We start from the raw sequence: 15,889 nt of genomic DNA, 5'->3' as shown, positions 1-15,889 counted from the left end.
ATTAAAGTTACTGCATACACAGTCAAATTTTTATCCTCAATACTTCTGACTCCTTTAGATAGGTTATTGAATATTTTTAAAGTTGGACAGTGTATGAAGCATAGCCACTGTTCACCAGAAAGCTAAAATTTCTACTGGGTGCTCCTTTTGCAGAGAACATCTTATAACAAGTATTGTCATTTTCACACAGATTACCACACGGAGTATTTTCCAGTTCACGAGACTCAAGCAACCATAGAAAGTCTCACCAACCAAGATAGTTAGGAGAAGCCACACAGATGGGTTCTGTGAGAGCAAATGCTGCTATCCACAAGTTTTCTGGGAAATGCAGAGAAAAGCAGTGTTTCAGAGCTGAGAGACATTTAGTCCTACTTTAGGAGAGCCAGGGAAACCTACAGATTGAAGTAATTTAGGGCTAAAAGCAAAGTAATTTTTTCTCTTCTTAGAGCTTAAAGCACGTTGCAGTTTCAGATCTTTCTCATTTCTTTAAAATACATGAAGCAGACCACATATGAGCAGACCAAGTTCATGTTCCCCAGCACTTAGCAAGTGCTCAGGAATTTCCCCATCCTCATGGATTTACTGGCTTCAAGAGCTCTGCTGACCACAGCCAACACAACTCACTACCTTTTTATTTCCAAACTTCATCCTATTTCACTTTTAGTTTAATTTATTTTTATTATTGTTTGATCTGGTTTACTCTGTCCTTCATGATTTTCCCCAATAGCAGGAGCTCAGAGGATTCTGCTTTGTTCACTGTTGAAAACACAATGCAAATTCCCTCCAAGGATTGCAAGACCTGACAAGTATTCTCAATGACAGTTTGCTGTATCTGTCAGTGTCCAGTAACGTCACACAAAGTTGTTTATTTAAAAAGAAGAGAGTCACCATCACTAGCTACCAGAGAATTTAAGGCAGGCTTTAATATATTATGGTTTTTATAGACAATGAAAAATGTTTTCAGTCAGGCACTTGAAAGGCAGTCATCTCAAGCTTTTTTTTTTTGTCACAACTAGAATGCAAAAGAACATATTTCAAATCATTTTTTGTAAAATACAGCATTTTATATCAAGACTAAGAAAGAAAATTCCCTATAAATTGCTTACTTACTAATTATATATGCTAGTTCTGACTTTTTTCCCCCCCCTGGCTGACACTTTTATAAGCATTTTTAGACTAGAACTTGCAAGATGCTAGAGGGCTCCAACCCCAAGTGGATGCAGATGCCAACACATACCTACATTGCATAGGACATGCCCATTCCCAGAAACTAAAATGGGTTTACTCAGATGCACCAATTAAAAGTGCCTGATTGAAACTGCAACTGAATTCTCAGAACCTCACCTAACTCAGTTTTGGTGCCAGAAAGCTTTACTTGTCCTGGCACAGAATCACTGACAGCCACCTCTGAGGCAACAGCAAAAGTTCATTAGCTTCAGCTAAAGAGGCAGGAAATTCATCTGCCACTAAAAAACTAAAGTTCTTTTTAATCTGGGAGTATTCTTAGCAGGGAAGATTTACCTAGAGTATGAACACCAGCAAAAGTGTTTGCTGGACATAAAGTCTATCAGAATTTTCTATGTCGTCACAATGTCATTAACTATTTTCAGTTCTATGAGTTACTGCAGGATACCAATCTGGCATAATTGTGGTCTTTAGACAGAATTTTATTTATAAAAAAATGAAAACTTTATCTCCAAATCTGCAACACCTGAAAGTGACCATGGGTGACAGGGATTTAACTTCCAGTATTTGGGTTTTTTCTTAAGAGCTAAATTCTGTCATGTGAACAGAAAATTTAAAGGCACCAGCAAAGTTGTTGAACCATTTCCTCAAAAATAAGATAAGAGTTTAATATAACCCAAAAACAATTCCAACACAAAGCCATCAAGCAGACAGCAGGACAGAGTAAGGCCATACCTACTTGTCTCCAGTTTCCTCAGCTGGCAATACATTTATTTTAACAAATAAAAAAACCTTGAAATTAACACTCAGAGATGAAACAACAGCCATACTACATTGCATAGCATGAAAATCCTATTGGTTCCTCCTTATGTGTCCTGCATAAGAAACTTTTCCTGTCAGCTCCAGAGGCAGCCCCACCAGCTGAATGGTGAGCGTGCCCGTGGAGCAAGCCTGGGAAGGATGCTTACCTCACATGCTTTTAGCAGTGCCAGCTATTTGAAGTGAAACACAAACAGCAAACATACACAACTTAGGAGTTAAAAGACCTCCAAAAGTTAGGAAGAGGGTGCATAAATGATCAGCTCTTGCTAGCAAGAGTAAGTTGCAATAACTGTTTCCCTCTTGTCACTCTAAAGGCACAGTGATTTCACTCCATTATTTCAAGCTCGTGACAGACCTCCAGGTAAGTTTACAAACGTCACACAGTCCTTGTCTTTTATGTCTATGTTGCTACATTTTCTCATTTTGCATTTAAACAGAACACAGACACATTCACTCTAGCACAAAACAGTCTTTTACATTTTTTTTTTTTTAATACTGCATCTTAACCTGAGGATATAAAAATTATCGTCATTCTGTAATAACTCCATTCCTGGAAACACCTGCCTTAAAATGTTAATGTTTTCTTTGTAACTTCGGAGGGAAATGATGCCGTGCCTTATAATCACTATCAGTATGGCTTCTCTGTGTCAAGTGCAACTATCTCAACACAATCAATTCAACATTTGGCAGCCAGCATTTAAATACTAAGACACCAGATTTTTGCATTGAGCTTCTCCTGTAACAGAGCAAAAGAACTGCCTCCTCCCAAAAGCAAACACTTGACTCCATCTATACAATGACACCACAGCTTTACAACATTTGTATGCATTTTAATACAGGTTCAAGTGGCACAACAAATAAAACTCCCTCTAAAGTCAGATGAATAGGAAGTATTTGTGTTGCTCTTTATTATTCTGAGTGTAAGGAAAAATGCAATGGTAAGCCATTTATAGCAAAATACCTTGGTTATGGCAATTATGCCTCTATGATAATCAAACTTGCCATTAACTAAAAACTTCGCAAAATATGTTCCAGAAAAAACACAGAAATACTAACCATTATGCTCTTTTCAGACACAAGTTTTTAATTTTAGGTAGGTTTTAATCTACATCTGAATACCCACTCAAATGTGTAAAGAAACCAGATCCAGGAAACATAATCTAAGGGCGTTGTTCAAGCCTTGTTTCTAATTAAGGATTTAATACTTGGACAGTACCTTCCAAACAAGGATTGAGAATTTTGCAAAGGAAAACAGTACGACTGTAAACTGCTGCCTTGGCTTTCCCATCTCAGGAAGTGCAGATACCACACCCAAAATCTTGTTGAGGCCTTTTTTCTTTACTTCTGCTTTTTCTCTTCTTTTTTCCATATAAAGTTCAGTGTTAAGTTTTAATCCTTTCTTCTAAACCAGATTCACAAAATATAAGAAGTCTTTCTCCACACAAATTGCTCAGTTCTAAACATAAAACCTCAGTTCTCCAAGATACATGGAAAAATCCTAAAGATGAATAGAAGTTAATGTTTTCAGCATTTTAATACTTCATCTGTCAGTCACATAGAACTTTCCATCCTAAGTATGTACCTGTAAATATCATGGAGTTATCACATGTCAGCCTGCCATGAGAAATACAGATTCTTAACAGACTAGTTGCAAAACAGTGCTACAATCAAATTGCTCTTACTACACAAAATTATTTTAAGTAATAAAAGTAACAATTCACTTGGCTTCAGGGGGTTTTAAGCCCTTTGCGAACACTTATGTAACGCTTCCCTTTGTAGCCCAGATCATGTTTTATTTTATTTCAAAACAGAAGTATCTATTTCAACAGTTAGATGATGAGCATGCGCATCTACATGTCTCTGCCATTCCCCAGATAACATCATCAGTGGCAAAGGAAAAAGAATTAAAGACTATTTCTGTGAACCAGACAGGAAACCCTACACTTCAGCCTCTTCAAGTTAGTGGTAGAGAGAGAAGTGTCTTATGGCTTTGCAAACAAGCATTTTAAGGCTTAGAAGTTTAACCAGTTTTCAAAGTTTTTTCAGCAGATTTTAAATCCTCCATACATCAAAAAAAAAGCCTTTAAACTATATATGAAGACAGTGAGCAGCATAACATACCCCATTAAAAAATGATAAACCTCTGTGTACGATAGGCTGTTCAGTGTGTGGGAGGGCCAAAGCATGCTGACATTAGCTTAGGAAAATATGCAAACTCTTAACACTTCTGAATGCAAGCAATTTAAAACCCACAAACTATCCCCCAGGCAGTCATCTCAAATAGTTAAGTACAAAAACGAAACTAAAATTAAATCTGAAAAAAGCACAGGAACGTCAACTTTCATACTGATTAACTACACTACACAATACAGGTTGCTGGTTTCAGCTTTTATTTAGTTATTAATACTAGTACGTTAATTCTGCTCAATTTTACGCAAAACTCTTTTTATAGCAAGTTAATATTTGTACTGCTTAATTCCCTTTTAATTTCACTGCCCAAAACCAGATCACGCTGCTGAAAGTGGCGTATGGCATTACATGAAAAAATGACACAGGCAAGTGTCTGCAGGGGAATAACTCATCTCTAGCAGCACTGATACCACAGCACCTGCCCCCACATTACTACGGCTGGAATCTCTGGAGTACAGCAGAGCCTGCCACTCCTCCCAGGACTGTCCTCTGGCTGCTGGGGAGTAGGGTCATCCCTCCCCACCAAGGTCTCTTCTCCCTGGTAAAGAATGCAGGGGAGATAGGAGAAAGGGCTTCCTTGACCTATTTCTTCAGCAGCTCTCGCCCCTTCCCCTCCTACACACACATATCTGCACCCACCTCCAAATTACACACACATCCAAGAATCTCTGTAGGTTGGTGGAAAAAAAAAAAAAAAGATCTGTAGGAAACCAGACACTGAAAAGCAGCAATGTTTTCCTCCACAGTTTTGCATCTGTGGAGAAGCTGAAAGCTGGAGAGCCTACACTCCACTTCTCAGTCTCTAATGAACGAAAGGAAAAGGTAAAAGGCATCAAAATGCCAATCTTTATCTTAGGTGCAAAATCACTGTTGTCTTAATTGGTTTTGTAGTTTGTAACTCTTCAACACCCACTCTTTGCTAGCAACAGTGCAAACACACAGAAGACATTTTTTCATACCCTAAGGGACTTTCCAATTAAATGCAAGAGATTTGAATATAATGAAAAGACTCATTTAGATACAACTGGAGGGTTTAAAGATTGTAATTTGTGAAGGGCTTACAGGTATGCTTGGTGCTCGTACATGAGAGACCTTCAGCCAAACTCTGGCTTATATTCCTCATTTTTGTCAAAAGTGGTGCACTACCTGCTTTTCATACACTTCCTACTTTTGCCTTCAAAACTTTTACACAATCCTCAACAAAAGACTGTGAAATATTATTCTCCTAATCAATCAACCCTACAGAGAAACCAGGCTAGATTAAATGTCCTTTTCCAAGCTTTTTAGGTACCACCATTTGGAAACTTCAACAGGAAAAGCAAGAAACTATTACAGGGAAGTAGCAGTAACTTAAATAACAACATACAAGTTCATGAGCTGGGGCACAGGGGGATGTTAAGTTTAATGAAACTTTAGAAGAGTAGAAGGTTTAATTTTTTATACACAGTTACCTTAAAAATATAGAGTCATTAAAAAAATTAGAGAAACCTAATTTTCTGGGGGCCAGTACTTATTTAGTATCTTTCCAGGTAAAACCAACAGTGAAAAAGGTTGGCAGCATATAAAGACTACATCAAAAGTTAAAAAAAAAACATGCCAACTTCTTCATGTATTACACTGATAGAATTATCTTTTTCATCAGGTTCAAATGATGCTCTAAAAAAAAAAAAATATGTACAGCAGAGGAAAGAAGTTGTCTTGATCAGCACGTTACACCCACCAGCTCAGAGTGTGTGGTTAACAAACAACTCTCTATAGTGAAGAAAAAACAAAATAAGAAAAACCAGTGCTTGCTCTGTCCACAATCCTGAGAGCAGCTTTGGAAGATTCTTAATCAAAATCTTACCAAAGCTAGACATGTTACCCTTGGACAAAACTACCAACTGTGCTAAACTTTTTTTTTTTCAGAATTTAGACCTTCCAGGAACTACAGATGTTATTACTATCTTATAGACCACAATCAAACCTTATACAAAGAATTTTGCATTTCTATACTAATTCTTGGACTTAACTGATATAGTTTTAAACTCCATCAATACACAATTAAACTGGTTTTCATGGCTCTTCCTTGAAAATTTAATGAAAATAAGACTCTTTAGAAAAATAATTAAGAGATCACACATCACTAAGATTTATTATTCTGGCAGAGGCAAGATAAACTACAGGAGTTACTCAAGCAATTCAACACAATCTACTTAACACCTTCTCTGAAAATCACATTATCTAGCCCTAGAGCTATAGAAGGCTTCCTAGCATTTAAAGAGGAAATAGAGACAAAGCAATCAAATTTCAAGGGCTGTTCCAATAATTATCTTAGATTGAACAGAAAATGAACTGCTACTTTAAAGGGGTTTTCAAGTAAAACTTCAACAGTCAGGACTACAGCAGTCGTGGACCCAAACCACAATATTCAGTGGTTGACTTTTCTGGATCTACCTGCACACTCCATGGAGCCTTTTTGTTGCTTTTTGTATGTGCTACAATCAAAGAAAATGAGGGTGTAGCAAACAGCACTCGCTTCACCACACACATTGAAACCAATCTGAGTCATCATCTTCTTGGGAAACTGTGGACAGAAATGCTGAAGACTTCATGCTCACAGAAGCTGTTGCACACTGCAACTACTGTTTGCTGCTATATTTGCATTGCCTTTTGCATCTGGCCTCTGCAACCCAGTTTTAACAGAATCAATATATAGGATACAAAGTTTATAGACTTGGTTAAATTACCAACTTCATCTTTGCACATTTAACCAAAATCCAATGTTCTGACTTATATGTGTGTATGCACAAACTGTATATGCTTGCATAAGCATAGACACACAGATAAACATACACTCCTCGCAAAGATTATAATGGTACTCTTAGTTTGGACATGTCCTGTGGAAAACTTCCCAGAAATTCCATTTACTTTCCATGAGAGAAGGATACGAATAGAGAAAAAGAAAAGAAAAAAAGAAGCTGCAGACTGCTTTGTTCAGACACTTCCTAGGCTCCAGCATATCTTACAGTGCCAGCCACAGTATAATTTTCAAAAGAGTGCCAGGAGAAGAGTAAAGTTGCTGTAGGTGCAGCTGTTGAGCAGTTCTGATGCAATAGCCTTATGTAAGGCCATGCATTCAGGACCAACAGTACCACTGCGTTACTCCTGATACCCAGGAAGGGTGATTCAGCCCAAAGTGCAAAAAACTTGCATCTTTTCACTCTAAAGCTAAAGAGTAATTCTTGTCCTTAAAATAACACAACAGTTTTGATAATGTCTGTTATCAAGTTGTCCTCTGAGCCTGCAAGTGAAAATTTAATACTGAAGGTCTACTGCTGATGTTATATCAAGCACACATTTTTACTATTTCTTTTGTTTGCTTGTTCATTAAGGAGTAACACAGAAAAGAATTACAAAAATCTGCAACTGCCTGGAGGGCAATGTAAAACTTTTTGCTGTAAGGTGCTACTCACACTGCAAGCCAAATTCACAATTAACAAATACCGGGCTGTTAGAATAGCTTTCACTTAGCAAACTCAAGTGAACAGCAGTTATTTCATCTCAAAGTTTTGCAAGAATCAGGTCATGAATTTTCATAAGGAAAAGTTGTCACATCAACTAGTTACTACGTTTCAACACATATAAATTGATGTTTACAATCTTTACCCCTGCAAAGGACTGGAAGTTATAACATGGTAACAATCTGATTTTGGTCTTAAGGTTTTTCTCTCCTCTTTGGATAGTTACTCTGAAAATACAGTAAGCAATATGTTCTAAACTGTTGGAGGAGTTATAAGAACATTTAAGTAGAGAATACCCCTTTTTCTCTCCTGCCCCAAAAATAAGGAAAGGGTTGGAAGATCACTATTCTAGCAATGCTACTGTGCACTCCTGTACTTTAGAACAGAGAGAAAGGAGACAGTAGTCCAAAGGATGACCTATTCAGTATTAATAAATTAATATTTAAGCATGCAAGCTACCCTTAAATAACGCACACACACACACAAAAAAGTATCCAATGGGAAACAAAATTTTGATCTAGCTATAAATAAATACATGTTAGCACAGCTGAGCCTGTAACCAATTCAGGAGCTACCTACTATACATGACGTGATAAATTCATATTAACCTACCTCTTTGTTTTCTACTCAATGTAAATACTTATGTTGAAAATTAGTGAAATGATTTAAGAACAAATTTCATAGTACATATAAACTCTGTTGTGTTTCATGTATGTATGTATGTAGGTGGAAGAATAATACAACACTGTCATATCTGAAAAAACAATATTCCTTGGGTGCTATGTTGTAATTAGGAAGTTATCTAAAAATACTTTTCCAAAGCATAGCAATTTTAACAGCAAAATTTTTTGTCATGTCACATTATTGCAGGCACACAGCATCCTCATAAAAATATCCTATGAAGAGTTACACATGCAGCAGGGCTACCTCAAATGTTATTTGTTAGAGCAGTTATACACTGGGACAGGGAAATTAAAATGCAGGAGAATGCACACTAAGGCAAAGTTTGAGAAGAAAAAGCTTAAAATACACAGGTCACATTAAGGTCTTCCTCTCTTCTAAGTCAGCTTCTCCTGCTGCTCACTCATGCAGGGAGATCATAATTTTGTGGCTGTGATATTTCCACAGCAACACTGGTGACAGTGATGTCACAAATTCAGCCCTGACATAGCTTCAGGATCAAGTACAAGGAGCAGATGGGATGCGAGGGAAAAAGCCCCTATTTAAACACAAATCTCTTTTATAAGAAAGAAAGAGGCATGAGCAAAGAAACAGGTGAATGGATCATGTTTTCAAGTATGATATATTCAAAAGATTATCCTAGCATGAAAATCTATTTAAAGGCAAGACCTACAATACAGGGTAACTGTCAAATTTGTTAGGCCTTATAATAAACCAACCTTGAAAGCTCCCTGTTTAGCATGACAAGCCTTGTGCTCCATTTCTAAAGTGGCAGTGAAACAATACACTTTTGTCCCTTGTGAATTTCCTTTAAATAACTTTAACATTCAGATATATTAATTTGATACATCACTGTGCTCATAATACCATATGTAAATATGATGTCAAGCCCTCACTGGAGTGAGTTTGTTATCTGAATTAGATATTATATGAAAGACATTAAAACAAATCCCATACAGGTCACCAAGTACAACAGGATGGTAACCGGAATATTCAGCCAGCACTGATTGGTAAAAGGGTACTATACTTTTGTGCCGATCTATGAACACATGCAAGAATCAACACAAGCTCCAGGCCAGCTGAAAGATATCTAAACCCCTTGCCTGTCACACACTCCAGACTCCAACACTACAGCTATCAGACCTCCTTCCTATCTTTGGCCACCTCATGGACCAACAGCAACTGAGCCCACCCGGCACAGAAGGGATGGTGACAAGAAGTGGGGTAGCAGAGGACGCAACCACAATATAGTCCCAGATACAGTCTCCACACTGACTCAGGTCACAGTGCAAGGAAATACACAGACTTCTTAAAGATGCTGCTCTCCACAGACAACTGATAAACAGCAAAAATACCTACAGAGGGAGGCAGGGGAAGTGCCTACAACCAAAATTCAGGTGTAGGTCATTCACAGAGCTGCAAGCAACAAAAAGTGGTTTCTTATAGCAGTAGAAGTGCAAAAATCAGAAGTCAAATAGGAGATAAAAGGAATTAAAAGGATTTAGAACCATGTTCTGATCACAGAAGAGAAAAATCCACATTTTTTTAATTTGAAGATGAAGAACCTGAAAGGATTAACAGTCTAGATCTCAGGAGGGAAAGGAAGAAAGGGAATAAAATCTGCAGGTTGAAGCTGGGCCTAAGCCAAGATGTGAAGAGGCCCCCAGGAAGGGATATTGGGCAGAGGGAGAGACCAAAAGCACAATGCAAGGAGGAACAGATCAGAAGTCAAGTAGCTAAGTAGGGTTCCCAGACACCATGTATGAAATCACTAAGGTAAAAAGTGCAAAAGGGAGAACAGAAGCAAAAATGTGCCATGATACAAACCACAACAATGATCAGAGTTTGGAAAACCCATCTGATTTGCCAGACTGTGACTGTATCAACAGCAAATCACAAAAGCAGGCTGAGGGATTCTGGCTGGTCACAAAAAAAGTGAAGGTATCCAAGGACTGCACCAGGTTCAAGATGTCATTTCACAACTAAATGAACAATCTTACAAAGAGAAGAGGAAAAATAAAGGGAGAAACCTGAGCTATCAGTACAGGATAATATATAATACAACAGGTACAGAAAGTCTGTTAGGATTGTCAGGAAAAGACATAAAGAACTAGGTTTAGCTTCCACATTGTTGAAGCTTCAACAAAAATGGTTTTTGTAAACATATTAGCCATGCTCCCATGACACTACTAACAAATGCTGCCTGAAATTAAAAAAAAAAAAAAAAAAAACAAGAAAAAGAATAGTTTGAGGCTATAAACATCTACAGCCTTCTCATTAGAGTAGTGAACTCCGGAAATAGCATCCATTAGCACAGTAGGATAAGAAATACACTCTATTTTAAGATGCAGTTTTTACAATTGTCATTAAGACACAGCTGTCACAGACTAACATGACTACAACACAACCCCAACAAGACTCCTCCTCTCCCTGGGCTTTTGTAAGGCCAACAACCTCAGCTGAGAACATGAACCGAGTTCCCCCAGTGGACTTTGAAGAGGTCACTTTAATTTCAGTACTGCAAATCCCATCTTCTTTTTACCCAAGAGGAAAAAAGCCTCTCTCAGACAACTCTTGGACTACTACATCTCTTTTACCACGTGTTTATAGAGACATGAAACTGACGGCTAATATAAGCTCAAGTCAGCCCTCGTTGCTGTTTGTATGGTGTATCAAGCCAAAGCAGCTGCCAAACATGAGCTACAAAGAAAGTCTCTTCCTATTGTTCAGAAAATAAGTTATTTTCTCCCTATCACACTGATCAAAATTAACATTCCACTGATAGAAGTCAACTGTTCTGCTAAAATGAAATTTTAGACAAAACCAACCCTGAAAGACTTCCAAAGTACAGCAGATACAATTCAAGTTCAAGCTTTACAAATATTTCTCTCAGAACAAAAATACTTTTACAATAGTCAAAACAAAAATATAACAGTAGAAACCCACAACAAGCACAGATTAATAGACTTCAAAAAAATAACCATTCACTTTCTAATACAATCTCAATACAACAGCAACTCAAAATATAAGCTAACACTCCATCAGGATGCAAAATATTTTTTTCTAGCACTCATTTCTATAAATAAAAATCATAGGTATAATATATTACCTTCATTTTCAGAAGCTTGGCATTTTACTTTCAGTACCAAATCAAAGGTACGTTCTGGATTTTCCCTAGAAGAAGCAAACACAACCAATTAATCATACACATGTTTCAGATCACGTTTCTACTGTGTTATATCCTTTCCACTCTCTTTGTATGGAATAAAATTAAAGTATCATTAAAACAAAATTAGAACCCAGATTAGTTCAAAGGAAGAACCAAAAAGTCACATTTAACTGTACAGCCTTTAGAAAGGAATAAGGAAGATAAACAAGCTAAACTGTGTGATTTATTTATGTGATACTGTGACTGCCTTATGGATCAAATAGCTTTCAAGTCTTCCATCATACCCCACTAAACAGTTGAGAAAAAAGAGCTACTACAATCCTTATCAATCAATCAATCTGAAATGTATTAATAGAGTCACACACAGCCTTTTCTAAATGTACATTTTATTTCTACTTAATAGGAACAGCCCATCATTTGACTTCCACTTTAATTCCACGACTTTAGCCACTATCCTTTAATTGCTTATGATTACCACCACAAGGCTGAGAATCACTGAGCTTACCTCTTTCACAAGACATTGATCATCAACTGGGACTTCAAAGGTATAATTCACTGAGTGAAAAAATATTAGTGCAGTTACCAGGGACGGTCACAGCCCTGAGCAGGCCAGGAAGACAGAGCCTCCCTATCTACAGCAGCCATCACGGGCAGCTTTGCGTGATGGCCGACGCCCCTTTTACCTCCCCAGTAAACACTCACCTGATAATAATAAACTGCATATGCTAATAGCAATTAACACTCAACCTAATCCCACACTGAATATTTATTAAAATAGTTTTAAATGCCACTACTACTATACCCCCTCAGCCTACCAAGCACACTGCTATTTATATTAAAAACAAGCGGTATAACCGCACCCATATCAATTATCTATTTAACCACATAAAAGGCTCACACATGAACTCCCTTCTTGCGTAATGCTCCCACTAAAGTCAGCTGGAGATTCAAGCAAATAGAAAAATCCAAGACTTGGTTCCAGGTCTCTAGAATGCTTCAAATAAAGCATAGAGCAAATGAACACACTGTTATTTCTTTAAAGAAAGTTTTGAATGAAATCCAAAGGCTGAGCTGGGGAAAATTTCAGCTGTCATTGATTTATTGATCATTCATTGTCATTGATTCAGCTGTCATTGAATTAATTGATTCAGTACATGCTTTCATTGACCTCAGCACCATCATCAACTGAGATACGTAATTATAGTCTAATTCAGGTTATGGAGACATAACCTGCCCATATCACAATCTTTCCTTGCATTTTAAAGCATTTATTTGGGTAAATCCTGTATCTACTGATCCTGTCTGTAGGACATCAAATTCTGCTCTGAGTTACAACAGCCTAAATCCAGTATATTGGAGATTTACTCTGGTATTAAACTCTGTCCACTGTTCCTCTGACTGGTGAGCAGGTTCAGAATGAAACTGATAAGGCTGTGCTTTGTTGAGCCATCTAGAAAAGTGAACCACAAAAATCCTGCATTTAAAAGAAATGACATCTCCCCATGATATTATTCTAGTTCAGGCATTGGGTTTATACTCTCAGGTTGGAGTTTTAATCTGAATCAGTCCAAGTGTTGCAAACACCAAATGAGTGCTTCTAATTCAACTCTTAGCTGAATTATGCTCATGAAAAAAAAGCTCTTTGAAGTAACACTGCCTTCCGTCTTTCACTTTACTACTCTGAAACTGCTTTTGCAGAAAAATGCTTCTAAGTTTACTCTTCACATCCCACTACGCTTAGAAGTGTCAAAAATGTGTCAAACTAATCTGAAAATTGTCAGACCGTCTCTCATTTCCTTCACAGCTCCCCACTGGCAGCCTGCTTATTCATCATGTATTGACACGGCCATGTTTGTCAATTTCCGAAACCCGAGTTAAATACCCTGTCACTTTCCAACCTGGGGAAGGGCAGGCGGCCGCTCCCGGTGGGCAGGCTGGACACCTAAAACCTCGCCTGCACCTGCCATACCACAATGGCAAAAAGGTGCTCTGTAAACACCATGGCCATAAACCAAAACACAAGAAGTTCCACCTCAACATGAGGAGGAATTTGCTTACGTTGAGAGTGGCAGAGCACTGGAACAGCTACCCAGGTAGGTCGTGGAGTCTCCCTGTCTGGAGACATTCCAAACCCACCTGGACGCGTTCCTGTGTCACCTGCTCCAGGTGACCCTGCCTTGGCACGGAGTTGGCTTGTATGATTTCCAGCGCTCCCTTCCAACCCGAGCTATTCCGTGATTCTGTGACCTCCTAAAGAGACGCCTGTCACAGCCCCGGGCACGGTCACTGCGGGCGGCGCTGCCGCCCGGCCCAGGGGAGCTGTGCTGGGCCCGGCAGCCTCGGCACCGAGCTCCCAGCGCCGCCCGGGCCCCGCTCCCCGCGCACGGCCCGACCGGCGCCGCTGCCGCTGCCCCAGCTCCTGCCCTGCCCGGCCCGGCCAGGCCGGCGGCTGCCGAGCGCGGCCCCCGCACCGCTGCGGGCGGGCGATGCCGGGGCCGCCGCGGGGCCGGGGGCGGCGCGGGGTGGGGGAGCGGCCGGCGGGGCTGCGGCCGCCTCCTCTTCCTCCCCCTCCTCCTCCTCCTCCTCCTCCTCCCCCCTGCCCGGGCCGGGTCGGGGGGCGCCGCCGCTCCCCCTGCGCCGCGGGTCCCGCCTCGCCCCGGCTCCGGCCCCGCCGCCTCCCGCCCGCCCTTCCCGCTGTCACTCAGCGGCCGCGGCGGGCGCGCCCGGCCCCTCGCACGTTCCCGCCGGGTGGGCTCCCCCTCCCCTCCTCCCTCCCCGCCCGCCGCACGCCGGGCTCGCCGAGCCGGGGCGGCCGCGGGGCCTTCTCGCCGCCCGTCCGCCGCGGGGCTCGGCTCGGCTCGGGCCGCCGCGCCCGACAGCCGCGGCGCGGCCGCGCACGCACCGCACTCACTTGAACCTGCTGTCCATGGTCACATCGCGGGGCCCCGGCGGCGGCCCCGGCGCCCCCAGGGACAAGCACCCCGCCCGGCGGGGGCGAAGGGACAGCGGCGGGGGCGGCTCAGCGCGGCGGGCGGCGGCCCATGGCTGCTCCGCTCCGCTCCCCCGGCTCGGGCCGCGACTGCGGCGGAGCGGCGGCACCGCCTCCTCCCCCGTCTCTCAGTTCCTGTTGCAGCCGCTCCGGCACCTTCTGGGAACCAGGAAGCTCCTCGGCGGCCCGTGAAGCCGCTGGGGCCGGTGTCACCTGAGCCCGGCGGGGGAGGGCGGGCGGCCCGTGCCCTCCGCGGCAGGTGCGCCGGGCCCGGGGCGCTGCAGCCCCTGCCCGGGGCCTGGCAGGTGGGGCAGGGCAGCACCATGGTACCGTCATGTGTCACCTCACGGGCACCTTCACCCGCTGCAACATCACCTCCTTGGATGGTGTGTCCACTGACACATTGTAACAACCCTTTATGCCCAGCAGGAAAGTGGAGCCTTTCCTAGTAAAGGTCATAAATATTAATTTAACCTGCGGTTAAATCTGTTTAGCCTTTATTTTTGTCGCGTGCTAAACAAACAGTGTCCTAAGCTGCTCAAGAAGGTGTTGCAGCGGAGGCCGGCTGGAGCAAACGCACCGTCCTGTAAACATACATGAAAAGCTTTATACCTTCGAGTGCTTCCCGCGAGTTTGGAAAGGAAATAAAAATAACACCGCCCTTGAGAGGCTTCCAAGTCTCATTCATCTGAGAGGCACTGAGCAGCCAAGTTCCCACCTACACCAAGTTTCCCTCACCAGCATAGTAACACTGCAATGAAAAAGTGCGTAAAATAGATTCTGTGGTGCTGGGCCAAAGAAAAAACGTCATTCTTTTCACTCTTCCTCCAGAAACTAATCATCGTATCAACAGCTGAAAAGATTAAAAAAATCCAAGCCAATTATATTTTAAACACATAAAACAGCATTAGTGCATTACTGGGACTGAAAAATCAAATATTCAAAGTCAGGAAATTACAAATATTAACTTTTCCAAAGCAATATCGTTTTGGCTTCCTTGCACATCCTACACACCTCACAGGATATAGATTAACTAATAATAAAATGTGTAGATGTACAACAGAAAGAACTGAATGTTGCAACAGAAACCTTAGCTTGGGGATTTTCTTCGGTTTCAAGTACTTACTTTCCCAGTCCTCGTTCTGCAGTAATTCTCATCTATGTTTTAACAGCCAGTATTTGCAGCTCCCACTGAAGTAAATGAAATTGTTTGGGGCTTTGCATCCTTAACACATAACCACGCATTTCATATAGCTCAGGGGGTTTAAATGGAATAAAACCATCAAATGCGTATTTTTGTATACCATGAGAGGCCCTCACAGCAGGCAGCATTAACTGACCCACTGTTAA

The 15,889-nt window shown here is 41.1% G+C and overlaps 1 protein-coding gene across 3 annotated transcripts in view; it reads right to left on the bottom strand.

The window, feature by feature from the left end:
* Positions 1-14,556, bottom strand: part of DENND1B (DENN domain containing 1B) — a 149,484-nt gene extending 134,928 nt beyond the window's left edge. For all 3 annotated transcript variants that reach the window (XM_032696453.1, XM_032696455.1, XM_032696454.1), the window contains exons 1-2: positions 14,462-14,556; positions 11,491-11,555 (exon numbers count right to left, since the gene is read on the bottom strand). In XM_032696453.1, coding sequence (XP_032552344.1) covers positions 11,491-11,555; positions 14,462-14,478 — 82 coding nt within the window. In that variant the 5' untranslated portion in view covers positions 14,479-14,556. The remainder of the gene's footprint in view (positions 1-11,490; positions 11,556-14,461) is intronic.
* Between the last annotated feature and the right edge of the window lie 1,333 nt (positions 14,557-15,889).

The sequence above is a fragment of the Chiroxiphia lanceolata genome, chromosome 9 (assembly GCF_009829145.1).
Source record: "Chiroxiphia lanceolata isolate bChiLan1 chromosome 9, bChiLan1.pri, whole genome shotgun sequence".
NCBI classification, from domain to species: Eukaryota; Metazoa; Chordata; class Aves; order Passeriformes; family Pipridae; genus Chiroxiphia; species Chiroxiphia lanceolata.
The sequence above is the reverse complement of the archived record's forward strand: the minus strand, read 5'-3'. Positions and strand labels throughout refer to the sequence as shown.